General features: G+C 38.9%; 1 protein-coding gene across 1 annotated transcript in view; it reads left to right on the top strand.

Moving 5' to 3' along the window:
* The first annotated feature begins 2361 nt into the window (after positions 1 to 2361).
* Positions 2362 to 14575, top strand: part of ALDH1A1 (aldehyde dehydrogenase 1 family member A1) — a 57916-nt gene continuing 45702 nt past the window's right edge. Inside the window, exon 1 of the mRNA XM_070742657.1 lies at positions 2362 to 2766. Coding sequence (XP_070598758.1) covers positions 2707 to 2766 — 60 coding nt within the window. The 5' untranslated portion in view covers positions 2362 to 2706. The remainder of the gene's footprint in view (positions 2767 to 14575) is intronic.

Here is a 14575-nt window from a genome sequence, read left to right as displayed (position 1 = left end):
CATTTCAAGCACATGTAGACATATCCACCTTTCTAAAATTGTCTTTCCATTTCTTTGAAAAACGGTTACGACATTTCTTGCACAACAAAATTCCTGGCACAATAAAATCTAGTGGCCTTGATATTTTATAGTCAATTCATAAAGCAGATACCATTATTCTATATATTAACTTTGATGCAAACATTAATAGGAAAACATTGAGGACAGAGAGAAGCCTATTACTAATTAAGCAGCCTTCACATAGATACGAATTCCCCATAAAGTTACTTAAAGTTGAAATTAACTGTTCTGTGTTAATATTTGTTCTGTATAATTCATCTATTCAGGTAAAATTAAGATTTCTTGCCCACACTAGGTGGATTGGATTCCAAAACACTTATGGATGTTTGTAGAAGGAAGGGAGGTTTTCCATTATTTTGGTCTTTGCTTAACCTCCTAAAAGTAACAACAACAACAACAACAACAACAACAACAACAACAACAACAAATCTATTAGATGCTGGAATGATTCCTAATCAGTTAATATTGGGGATGTCTGTTTTAACACAATGCATAGAGTAAAGACCAAATGTTTAAGAAAGAGGCTCTAGGCCAAATGTGCCAGGCATCCTTATGTTGAAACTGTAGGGGAGGGGAGAGGAGAAGACAGGGGAGGAGAGGAAAAGAAAGAGGAAAGAAAGAAAAAGGGGAGGGAAGGAGAAGAACCAGAATAGCCCTTCACTCCTCTACCCGTAACAGAATACCCTACGAAACTAGACTTACAATCTAAGTCTTGAAAGCTTAGAACTACGACGCCTTAAACATGATCTAAGTATTGTCCACAAGATCATATGCTGCAATGTCCTGCCTGTCAAAGACTACTTCAGCTTCAATCACAACAACACATAACAGATTCAAGCTCAATATTAACCGCTCCAAACTTGACTTGTCGAAGCATGGAACTCATTACCGGACTCCGTAGTATCATCCCCTAACCCCCAACATTTTACCCTTAGACTGTCCAGGGTTGACCTCTCCAGATTCCTAAGAGGTCAGTAAGGGGCGTACATAAGCGGACTAGCGTGCCTTCCGTCCCCTGTCCTATAGTCTCTCCTATATCTCCTATATCTTCTCTACTATATCCTCTATAACCTTCATTGTGTATTATTGTGTATTGGACAAAATAAATAAAATAAATAAGGAAAGGAAAGAAGGAAAGGAAAGGAAAATTTCCCACATACAATTTACTAATGCGGCCGTTACTTTTTTCCCAGGCAGAAATTTATTCTCGGGACATCCCTTTCTACATTAATCTTCTTTGTTGAAAGGCAGAAGGGGGAATACCTCATTTGCTGTATTTTTTACTTAACATATAAACATGGACTCTCTTATCAGGAGATAGGATTTGCTGTTAAGTTTTCTCAGAGCTTTAAGATGTTTAGATGTCTACTCCCAGAATTCTCCAGCCAGCCTGGTCAACCCCAACTTGATTATGGCTGATTTAGAAAGCCAAACATAAGTTGGCCCTACTTAGGATTTAAATGAGGGCATTTGGAAGTCTAGGATTGCAGGCTAGAGTGCAATCTACGGGTCTATGGAGAGGGGCAGCATACAAATTTAATTAATTAATTAATTAATTAACTGTTTTACTACGGAAAAAGTGGCAAACCACTTCTCTTTCATGCCGGAAAATTGTGTAGAGGTGTCACCCACAAACAAGTACAATTCAGCTAACCTTAATGGTTTTTGCTCAGCAGACATTAAATCCTCTTAATTTATCGATCCTACCTCCAAAATAACCTAGAGCTGCTGTAACAATTACATGCAAACTAAATTTAGTCTACCTGAAATAGAGGCTTTAATCCGCAAAATGTTATGCTTTTTAGAACAGTGTTTCCCAACCTTGGCAACTTGAAGATATCTGGACTTCAACTCCCAGAATTCCCCAGCCAGCATTTGCTTTTAAAGTGGGGGGGGCTTCAACTCCCAGAATCCCCCGGCCAAGAATGCTGTCTGGGGAATTCTGAGACTTGAAGTACACACGCCTTAAATGTTGCTGAAGTTGGGGAAACGTTGTCCTAGAAAAATCCAATTATTTTCAAGGTGCCCCATAAATGTTGGTTTTATTCCCACAAGCTGTGTGTGTGTGTGTGAGAGAGAGAGAGAGAGAGAGAGAGAGAGTTACCTCTCGGAGTTTTGTTTTTTTCTCTTATGGGATACTCCTATTTTAATGGGTCAGAGTTCTCATCTAAGCAGTTTCTGGAAGAAGTAAAAAAACGAACTACATTCCTCTGTCATGCCGCGGTTAAAAGAAAACACGGAAGATCAAATAAAAACACGTGCATTTTGAAATAACTCCAGACCTTTGCAACTAAATGCTTTGGGTTAGAATATAAATTACTATTCTGAGGAGGGAAAGTTTCAGATTACTCGCCGTAACTCATATAGACTTTTGCCCCGAGCTCGTAGCCTGCTTTCTTAAGTGTTACTTGCTTTGTACGTACTTCCCCCTCTCACACTCTCACACTCTCTCACACACACACACACACACACACACACACTTCGCTGTGTGGTGGATCCTCCAATCATAGTCTTCCATGCAAATATACTATAGCGTGCTCAGATTAAAAAAAAAGGCACAATTAAACCTAGGTACTCAGAGAGGGCAAATATAAGTGAACTTTACTAAAGCCTGCTTTCACCTGTGTTGCAGGAACCGCACAAACCATGTCGGCTGCAAAGACTTTGCCTGCACCCCTCAGTGATGTGCCGATTCAATATACTAAGGTTAGTTCTATTTATTCTGGCTAACTTTTCCTCAAACCATGATTCCCCAAGCTGTGAATGTCTTCGTTCTTCTGCTATTCTTGTTTGGGCTTCGGATCTGAAGTGACTTCTGGATTTATTCCTGTGCTCTCGTCTGTCATTTATCGGCCTAATGACAGAGCTCTTGAATCATACTAGCCTCAGAGGTTATGGCAGAGAAGTGAAACAAGCTTGAGACGGTGTTTATATTAACAACAGCAAAAAAAAAAAGTGTTTTAGGTTTGATGTTAAGTACAGCCGCAAAAACTACATGTGAGTTCTTGGAAGTATGCCCTGCTGGACTGAACTATTGCATGTTTATTTTTTATTTGTTTGTTTGTTTGTTTTGTCCAATACACAATAATACACAATAATAGTAGAGGATATATACGAGTAGAATGTATCAAAGAGAGTATAGAAGAGAAATATAGGAGTAAAATATAACTAGAGATAATAGCAGAAAATATAAGAGATAAAAGAGATACAAGAGATAGAAGACATATAATGGATAGAAGAGATAGAAGAGAAGATATATGAAATATAGGAGAGACTATAGGACAGGGGATGGTAGGCACTCTGGTGCACTTATGTACATAAGTGGGGAGGCATACAAATCTAACTAATAAATAAATAAAATAAATATTTACATTAATAAATCTCACTGGGTCTCACTAGAACTTAAGTGGGAGTTGTGAAATGGAATAAGCATAGCTGTGAGTTCAACTGTAAAATTCCATAATGTTGTGGTTGTTTGACAGTAAAGGGTGCAGAAATTATATCTGTCATCCCACAGCTGTCCCTTTAAGCTGAGGGCGGTAAGAACATGCTAAGACTTAAGAGAGAGAAAATTTAGTTTCTCAGATCAGCCAAGGGGGGAAAATAGAATTATATTAATAACCAGTGAAACTTCATTGAATTGTGATTTTGCAGTTTGGATACATGAACGCATATTTGAAAAAAGTAATTTTCATCAGAATCAATTGTAAAGAATATAGATATAGCTGGACAATAAGTGCATAGAAGGAGAAAGCAGCCTCTGCCCACGGAATTGCCATGACATTCAAATAAGTAATCAATTACCCTTCACCCAGTTAAAGTGGAAAACCTGAGAGGTAGGCAGATTTGTACTCTAGTGTTACATGAAGTGGAAAACAATTCACTCTTCTCAAATAAGCTCAGATTCAGAATGTTACATCAAGTGGAGCTAATTGGGCCTGAAAACATGAAGTTTGGCTAAGTCCACTGCAATCAGTCTGAAGAAGGTTATCTGTGACAGTTGGCAACACAATCCACAAAACCGGTTGAGCTATGAAGTCTGAATTTAAACCAGGGGGGAGTAATTCAATGGCATTCCTCTGATAGGAGATGGATTTATAATGTTACATAAGGATTTTACTTGTGCCACTTGCACCAGAGCACATCATGCAGTTGCTTCATTCCAGCAGAGGTATTTTAATGCTCAGAAACTTCTTCCCCAATGAGTGGGTCAACAATTTGTAGTGCAGGTTTTGCCCTCGGCCTATCTGCATTGTCATCACTGCAAGTGATTTGCAATGTCTGCTACTTCATAACATTGAATACATAAAAATATAGGTGGTCTTGTATGGAGAAGAATAGGTTTTCTAGTATAGTGTGGTGCAATGTTTTCTATGTCCAGTCAGAAAAAAAGGAGTTCCATCATTTAGGGGATTTAAGAATGAAATAGGTTTTGAAAAACAGTGTAAACTGTTAGGAAAAGGAAGACATTCTAATACTGCTTTAGATTCTTTGTATGTCTGTGAAGACAAGTTCGCATATCCAATCAAGCACTTGTTATAAACAAGTTTGCATCACAACTTACAAGTATCTAGTAAATTCTTTCTCTATTCATGCAGAAATAGATAAGAGGAAACATGACATTATTTTGTTTAACTTTTCAACCAGTTTTCTCCCCCCTTTCTCTTACACAAGACTGATTGCTGCAAAATGATTGACTTTTAGTTGGTAGCTAGCAGAACCCCCTGAATTTTCAAAGACTTTTAGATGAAGTCTGGTGGGGTGGGAAGAAATCTTGAAGAACAGCTCTCTTATCCAGAAGGAGGGCTCTGCAGAAATCCAGATCTGAAGAGCTAAAAGTGACTCAGAATTTCTGGCAGGTGCAATCTCTGGTGGCCATTTTGCTTTTCAGGCTTGGATTCTTGCATGGGTTCATCAAGTTTATTGCTTGTCTCTTTGTATTTTTATTGAGCACAAGTATAGAAGGATCTTGGAAGGAAACCAATGCTCTTATCTAGATATATCAGGATTTCCAATATTGCATGCATGTGCACATGGTGTAAATAAGCCTTGATTGTTTAAGGTCTTCTGGAAAAAGGTTAGGAGATAATTATTACTGCATGTTAAACTGTTTTTAAAGCAAACACTGGACAACTGTGTATTAGATACATCCCTGATTATCTCAAGTCAGGAATGTATATTGAAGCCAAGTTAAGCACTCTAAAGTCCAGTTGATTTTAGTGGTAGAAAATTAAATCCAGACTTAACACTCCCACAAACATGAAGATGCTTTAACTTTAACTGGAATGTGTCTCAATTATATAATCATTCACAAGGCCAGTTTAAGGTTCAAAGCACATTGAAGCAATTGGGAAAAAAGGGAACTGAGCTATTTGTTCATGAATGTGGAATTATGGCAGCCTCCCTGCCTTAAAGCCAGTCCTAGCCCATCTTAATTATTTTACTTGTTTGTGAAAAGTTTGTTAATATATTTGGGAATATTTCACAAGGGGTTTTTTCCTTGATTAAGTGATATGCATAACTTGCAGGAAAATACAATTGATCTCTACAATGGATCAAATAGAATGTAAGAGAATTTTGAAGTCTCCCCTGATGATTGCAGTCCATAGGATTTCCTAGAGTCTGCTAATTTTATTTTGTTTTTTTCAGTGCAAGGAATTTTAAAGCAATTGTTTTCTCTGATATAATTTGACAGCTATAAAAAGATAGTACAGTATATAACAACCAGGTCTTCAGCTATATTCTTATTTTATTTGTACTGGCACTGATAGGCAAAAACATCTCCCAAAAGCACAGTCTGCATACTGTTATAGTTATGTAGCATATATCATCAGTTACTGTCCAGATGAGTTGGAGCATAACACCCATCATCACTCAGCACAGCTGTGAGCTGGATGGAGATGATTGGAGTTGCCATCGATATGCCTACACAGTCTGGAAGAATGTTGCGTATGATACCGGAGTCTATAAACAATCACTTTCCTCAATAATAATATTTTATAGCTGAAAAAACAAATGCATGCCCAGAAGCAATGTTACTGAGTCTATGTACATGTTTACTCAAAAAGTAAATTTAAGAGCAATGGTTTCAAGGATCACAGCTTAAAACTATGTGAGAAATTGATGCTCTTAGAAATGAGCTGTTCAACCACTTTATTTAGCAAAACTGTATTTCCAGAAAGTCCAGTTGCCTCTTGAAAAAGCATCTTTGGGACACTTTATCTAGTCCCTCTCTCTGTGAAGATTTAATATAAGTCAGTGGTTCCCAAACTTCTTAACTCCACCGCCTCCTACAAACTCATCGTCACTGCTCCTATCCCCACACCCGCTCAGGTGGGCATGGCCTGGTGGTAAGGTGACTGGGTGGGCGTTGCCAACTTGTAGAATGTGGTGAAACTCACTTAACAACACTCTTGCTTAGCAACCAAAATGTTAGGCTCAATTGTGGTCATAAGTTCCTTCCTTCCTTCCTTCCTTCCTTCCTTCCTTCCTTCCTTGCTTGCTTGCTTGCTTGCTTGCTTGCTTGCTTGCTTGCTTGCTTGCTTGCTTGCTTGCTTGCTTGCTTGCTTGCTTGCTTGCTTGCTTGCTTGCTTGCTTGCTTGCTTGCTTGCTTGCTTGCTTGCTTGCTTACTTCTTTCCTTCCTTCTTTCCTTCCTTCCTTCCTTCCTTGCTTGCTTGCTTCCTTCTTTCCTTCCTTCTTTCCTTCCTTCCTTCTTTCCTTCCTTCCTTCTTTCGTTCCTTCCTTCTTTCTTTCCTTTCTTCCTTCCTTCCTTCCTTCCTTCCTTTTCCTTTCCTTCTTTCCCTTCCCTTCTTCCTTTCCTTTTCTGTCTGTCTTCCTTCCTACCTACCCTCTTTCTTTGGGGTGGCTGGGTGGGGTTACATTCAGTGTATAACACGCACCCAAGTTTTCACCCTCTTTTTGGGAGTAAAATGGTATGTCTTATACTCTGAAATGCTTGATGTACCTGATGCTTTCATAAAAATAAAAATACTCTTATAAAAGAAATCCACACTATACCATCACATTTTAACAATTATCAGATGGACACTAATACCTCCTCAATCTAACCTAAATGGAATTAGATCTAGTCTTGAGGAAATCAGTAGAATTAAATTCAAATCTCAATTGATCATTTCCACTGAATTTGTCAGTGCACGCAACTAATAAAATGATTTTCTCCTGCATTCCTTCCATGCCTCAAATTTATACCAAAGGTTAATCAAAAACCTCAAAAACTGTACCTTTTGCACAGATGTGCAAAGTACTTGAAAGAGTTGATAAGATATTTGTCCTGTAGTAAATATTTTACTAGTTTGTGGCTTGAACTTTAGCAATGGTTATTTGACCTCATCCATACTATGAAAACTTTTACAAATTTTCATTTTAAGAAATGCTTCCAATCTTATGTACCATTACTTAGTATTTAAGTTTCAGAGCTTCTGCAAATACATTCATAGCTTCACAGGGCACACTGGACAATGGTAAACTATGCACAGAAAGGGGAGAAATGCACTTCTTTGTCACCCTTTGTGAAGCTAAATTGAAAGTAACAAAAACATATTAATTAGATAAGCATGAAAACCAAAACACAAATAGAAGTGTTAGCTGTTTAATTAGCTGTTGAAAAGCATCAAAGACCCATGGGGTTTAGCTTAATATTGTCCAATCTTTCTTAAGCAATAAACAACAGCAAACTTGTCCCTTCTACTCAGTTTTCATGTTTTCTCCTTTACATTTATTTATGTTGTATTTTCATAATAATTTAAATTTGCATGAATCCGTATGTTTCTCTTCAATAGTCTGCATTTTTGTACATAGTATGACTTTTTTTGGGAAGATTCTTTTTATTATTTATTGGATTTATTTTATTTATTGGATTTGTATGCCACCCCTCTCCGTAGACTCGGGGCGGCTAACAACAGTAATAAAAACAGCATATAACAATCCAATATTAAAACAGTTAAAAACCCTTATTAGAAAACCAAACATACAGACAGGCATACAATGCATAAAATTGTAAAGGCCTAGGGGGAAAGGGTATCTCAGTTCCCCCATGCCTGGCGGCAGAGGTGTGTTTTAAGAAGCTTACGAAAGGCAAGGAGGGTAGGGGCAATTCTAATCTTTGGGGGGAGTTGGTTCCAGAGGGCTGGGGCCGCCACAGAGAAGGCTCTTCCCCTGGGTCCGGCCAAGCGACATTGTTTAGTTGACGGGACCCGGAGACCTAACTGGTCGCTGGGATTCGTGCGGCAGAAGGCGGTCCCTGAGATAATCTGGTCCGGTGCCATGAAGGGCTTTATAGGTCATAACGAACACTTTGAATTGTGACTGAAAACTGATCGGCAACCAATGCAGACTGCGGAGTGTTGGTGTAGCATGGGCATATTTGGGAAAGCCCATGATTGCTTTTGAGTGACACCAAATCAGTGAGATTTTTCATGTGCACGCATATTCTGATAAGAGTATGGCAATGCAAAGTAATACATTTGTACACCTATTGAGGCAAAATGTATTTGAACTATATAGAGGTTGTGCAATTTGCTGTATCACCAATGATCTTAGAAGTCAGGGGAAAAGAAACTACCCAAGGGAATGGTCAGATAAAAGTCAGATGAACCCACAGTAGAAATTGGGGCAAAAGAAGAGGCTCAGAAAACAACCTCCCTAGTTTTGGGGTTATCAAGGGGACAATGGTAGAATTGTTCCTTAAGACTTGCAAGATTCTCTTAATATAGCTTTACAATAAAGTAGAATTGGCTCATCTGATTGTGCTTCCTGTTTGGTCTACCTAACAAGGGCAGACAAGAAGCACTACCATGAGTACGACCACTATCATTATTTATTAATTTGATTTATTAATTTATTATTAATTTATTTGATTTCTATGCCTCCCTTCTCTTGAAACTTAAAGGCTACAGTACAAAAACGTTCATATCTGAAAATACCTTACCCCTACATTATTTCTATTTTCCTCCAAACTAGAGGAGGTTTCTTTTAAGATGCTTTCTTCATTCCAACACCTCATCAGAATCAGGGTTCATTTATGTGGCTATTGTCTAAGCGGTAGCTCTTCTTCCTGTCTTCCAACATTGTTCCCATCCCATATACTATTGTAGTTCAAGAGCAGAAGATGTGGAGAGGCTTGGTCCATAGATGAGTCAAGAGTCGGACATGGCTGGATAACATCATCATCATCATCACATTACTTGACCTCTTTTTAAATAGTCATAGAAACATAGAAACATAGAAGACTGACGGCAGAAAAAGACCTCATGGTCCATCTAATCTGCCCTTATACTATTTCCTGTATTTTATCTTACAATGGATATATGTTTGTCCCAGGCATGTTTAAATTCAGTTACTGTGGATTTATCAACCATGTCTGCTGGAAGTTTGTTCCAAGGATCTACTACTCTTTCAGTGAAATAATATTTTCTCACGTTGCTTTTGATCTTTCCCCCAACTAACTTTAGATTGTGTCCCCTTGTTCTTGTGTTTACTTTCCTATTAAAAACACTTCCCTCCTGGACCTTATTTAACCCTTTAACATATTTAAATGTTTCGATCATGTCCCCCCTTTTCCTTCTGTCCTCCAGACTATACAGATTGAGTTCATTAAGTCTTTCCTGATACGTTTTATGCTTAAGACCTTCCTGGTCTGTCTTTATAAAGAATAAAAAGTGTCATTGAGAATGTGCGTTCACATATATAGACATTCCTATGCTTGAAATGATCACGTCATCCATTACAGACAAACTGAGAAACAAAAGTAATGTTACAGGATTATTTGCTTATTGATAGAATTATCAGCAAATTAATCACAGTTCAAATATGCTTGATCCATCTGAAGATATTTAATATTGATATTTAATCTCGTGGCCCATTTGGCTTTTTGAAGAGTGGCTTCGACACTGCTTTGCAAAAACCAGCTGCCTCACAGTCCAAAAAGGAATCTCTATCTCCCTGCAAACAAATATACCTAATTTTCCAGAGTATAAGACGCACTGGAGTATAGGACGCACCTTGGTTTTGGGAGAGAAAATAGGGAAAAAATAATCTGCCTACCAGGTATTCAACTGGCTAGTGTTTAGTCTGGTCAGCTTCAGCACGTTAGTTTGCTGGTTTTGAGCTCATATGCTTGCTTTTGTCTCCCGGTTGGGGATAAAAAACAGTTTCTAAAACACTTCGCTTCACTCTCTCTCGTCTAAAAGAAACAGTGAGAAAATCAGGCAAAGGGATCATCACTTCACTAGCAAAGCATGGAAGATGGCTTCATTGTTAGCACCTTGTTAGGGCTGAAGAAAGGCTCAGCTGATTGGCGGAGAAATCAGCAGTGAAAAAAGCAGGCAAAGGGAAGATTGCTTAACTAGCAAAGCACAGAGGATTGTATAAGCGCTTTGTTAGAGCTGGGGAAAAAGCTTAGTAAAAGCTACATTAGGAGTATAAGAAGCACCCAAATTTTCAGCCTCTTTTAGGGAGGGAAATGTGTGTCTTATACTCCCCAAAATATGGGGGGGGGGGTATCTATGTACAGTGGTATCTCTACTTAAGAACTTAATTCATTCTGTGACCAGGTTCTTAAGTAGAAAAGTTTATAAGAAGAAGCAATTTTTCCCCTAGGAATCAATGTAAAAGCAAATAATGCATGCAAACCCATTAGGAAAAAAATAAAAGCTCGGAATTTGGGTGGGAGGAGGAGGAGGAAGAAGAGGAGGAGGACAGTTGCTACCGAAGGAATAAGGTGAGATGAGGGGAATCAAAAAAATCCAAAACTTTAAGGCTTAAAAAAAAAAAAGAGGGACTCTGAGACAGGGGCTCCCATACACCCGGCTCGAGGCTGCCTCCCATACAAAGGCGGCTGCTGCTGCTGTGCTACCTGCTGCCTCTTCCTTTCTATGCTGAAGTGCTCCCCTCTCCTCTCGCTCGCTTTGTTGCCGGTGCCTTTCCTTCACTGTGGTGACTCCTCAGTTTGGCTGAAGCTAAGTTGCTCCAGTGGGGTAAAGCACCATTTTTTGCCTTTCCACACCCAGACGCTCCAGGAGGCAACATCGCACCAGGTGTATGGAAGGCAGTGCGAGGGAGTCACCACCACGAAGTGGTTTATTCCCTCTCCAAATGCCCAGAGAAAGGAAAGCGCTCCATTCGCTCTGGGCTACCAAAACGTCCTTAAGTGCCACCGAAAGGCTCCTCTGGCAGCCCAGAAAAGCCCAAGATGGTTAGGATTAAAGGGGGAATGGCAGGAAACTGGCCGGGCCTTTGTGCCGCTCTCAAATTTCCTGGGAAATTTTTCCAGGCTCGAGTTCTTAAGTAGAAAATGGCTCTTAAGAAGAGGCAAAAAATCTTGAACACCCGGTTCTTATCTAGAAAAGGTCTTAAGTAGAGGCGTTCTTAGGTAGAGGTACCACCATCTAGCTATCTAGCTATCCACTAAACACTTTTCCAAAGGGAAGTGTCTATTAGGGTTTCTTTCTGTGACATCACATTAGCTCAACCAATGAAAACAAGAAGAGTTGTGTCCTGTATACATATCTGTGGGCTCAAAAAGGATAAGGTAAAGAAACCACCAAAAAGAATGAAACGCCTTGGTGTTAAGTCATATTGAATATTTTTAAAACCACCCATCTGGAATTGAACCTTTTACTTACGTAAATATTTTAGGCTATGGGTTCTTCTTAAACATTTTTCCCCCAAATCCAGAGTCAATGACTCACAGAGTGCATAAGAGAATATCCACATTTCGTGAGGCTGCAGAGAAACCAAAGCCACAATTAGCAAAGTAAACAACATGGAGGACAACACCTGATCATATACTTCCCAGGACTTGTTCTTGGTTATTTAGAGCAAAGAGGGCCAGTTCAAACAAGTGTAGCACAGCTGTTGATATTCATGCTACCTTATTTGTTCTGTCTTCCACCTTCCAAAAGAAGGGAGATGACTTGTGCCTTGCTAGAAGTGAATACAGCTTCTTGAAGTAAGGATATTCAGATCATCCAGGGTCTCTGACTGTGACTGAGAAGCCATAAAAGTTAGAAAAGTATCTTTCTGGAAATAGGAATTCAGCCCTAATCAGGAAAAGTAGATGAAACAGAGAATCTATGGAGGTTCATTCTCATTCTTCCATATCAGCTGATTTTGTGGCTTGGAACGGGACGTTTCATCCTCCAGATGTTTCAGGCAAGCTGCCCTAAAGCCCCAGAGGCAAAAGAATCCCACAACTGACAAACCGGAATTTGCCGTTGTGCTGTTTTTTGTACTCCGGAGGGGTCAGGGAAGCTTCCTGAAGCTTCGGAGTGCAAAAAACAGCACAATTGGCGTTTCCCCAAACTTCCAGTTTGTCTATTGGGAGATTTTTTTTTCACCTACCAGGCTTCAGAAAGGCCTTTGCACATGTGCAGGGGACTGCGCTGGGTGTGCATGTGTGGGAGTGGAGGAAAGGGGTGTGGGCACACGCAGGCATGCTAGCACGCACACACACCTTCCAGCATCACTGTTCTAGGGGAACAAGATTTTTACCCTTAGACTGCCCATGGTTGTCCTCTCCAGATTCCTAAGAGGTCAGTAAGGGGCGTGCATAAGTGCACTAGTGCAGTGTTTCCCAACCTTGGCAACTTGAAGATATTTGGACTTCAACTCCCAGAATTCCCCAGCCAGCAAATGCTGGCTGGGGAATTCTGGGAGTTGAAGTCCAGATAGCTTCAAGTTGCCAAGGTTGGGAAACACTGCACTAGTGTGCCTTCTGACCCCTGTCCTATTGTCTCTTCTATATCCCATATATCTTCTATCCCTACATCTTTCTTCTATTCTCTCATTGACTTATTTTATCTTAGATTCTCTCTTCTATTCTTTCTCTAATTCTATTTCCTCGAAGGTGTCCTCTATTACCTTCGTTGTGTATTATTGTGTATTGGACAAAATAAACAAACAAACAAACAAATAAATAAATAAATAAATAAATAAATAAATAAAAGTTTGGGCAACAAGACATTGATGAAGGAATAAACAAAAAGCACAGTTTTGTTGGCTTAATACAGAGACAAGCAAAGTGATACCTCCAGACACATTTTCCAATAATCTAAGAGGCATTTGCCAGAGATTATATAAATATTCACAATTCTCAAGGAGAGGAGATATCAAATTGCCAACTTCAGTGCCATTTCAGAAAGGTTGGGATGAAAATGTAAATAACCTGAGCAGAACCTTATTTATATAAAAAGAAGGACCAGGGAATTAAAATTAAGAGGATACTAATTTTCTCATATGCTAAAGAGAGGTATGAAAGTTCCTGGTAATTGCCTTATAAATTGATCTTTTGTGAAGATTTGTAATTTTCACCTATAATATAATAATTCACCTTCAACGCAATAATACATGAGTACACAATAGATTCAAACTCAATGTAAGCCATTCAAACACTGTTGCAGAAAATACGACTTCAACAATAGAGTGATCAATGTCTGGAATGCACTACCTGACTCTATGATTTCTTCCCCAAATCCCCCCCAAAATTAACCTTTGACTGTCTACAGTTGACCTCTCCCCATACCCAACAGGTCTGTAAGGGGCATGCATAAGCGCATAATTGTGTCGACTGTCCCTGTCTTACTATCCTATTGTCCAAATTTACCTGTACCTACTTTGCTTATGCTCCTATCTTGCACATGTTTAAATAAATAATAAACAAACAAATTTACTTTCAAGCCAAAATATCCAGGGCATGGGGTTTACCTAATGTATTTTCCTAACAGATAGTAACTTGGATGTTTCATGAGTTCCAGGTTCTAAAGCTAGCAGTGGTTAGTACAAGAAATTCCTGTTTAAGTGGTTGACGTATTTACCAAATCTCTATTTAGCGTTTTAAATAGAATATTTCGCTGGAAGATTATGGTTGTCTCATGATTCCCTTGTTGATCAGTGCCAATTCTGTTCTTTGAATTTGGGGTAATAAAGCAATAGGTAAGATGGAAATAAACTCCAGGCCAATCCAATCAAACATGACTTTACTGTATGAAACATGACATACTTCATAATAATGGAAAACAAAATTATTTGGGCTTTATCCAATTGCTCAGGAATCTGTGATTTGTTTACAAATGGTTTCATGCATGATTTTATCTTTTACTTCACTAAGTCTCACATGGTTTGCACTTGTGTTTTGGTTGTTGGAAAAGACAGCTGTAAGATCATCTCCTTTCTGCATAAAATTTCTCATTTTCAATAATCCCACCATCTTTGCCTAGAGTTGGAAAGTTAATATGTATAGAGCCAAAGCAAGTCAGTGCAGATAATAATGAGCTAGATGGAGCAATGATCTGTATCATTTAATATGATGTTCATATAAACTTCATGACTGTAACACGAAAATGTGGGCATTGCATTTGGGTGTACCTTAGAATGAACAATAATGAACTGTTTCTTATCAGAGTTGGTAACATCTGAACTTGAGGTAGTGTCTCTTAGATGGTTCTAGGCAATGTTTTGCGTGTTACTCCAGGAAAATGTAGATACATTAGCTCAATG

Source organism: Erythrolamprus reginae, chromosome 2 (assembly GCF_031021105.1).
Source record: "Erythrolamprus reginae isolate rEryReg1 chromosome 2, rEryReg1.hap1, whole genome shotgun sequence".
Classification (NCBI taxonomy): domain Eukaryota; kingdom Metazoa; phylum Chordata; class Lepidosauria; order Squamata; family Dipsadidae; genus Erythrolamprus; species Erythrolamprus reginae.
The sequence above is the reverse complement of the archived record's forward strand: the minus strand, read 5'-3'. Positions and strand labels throughout refer to the sequence as shown.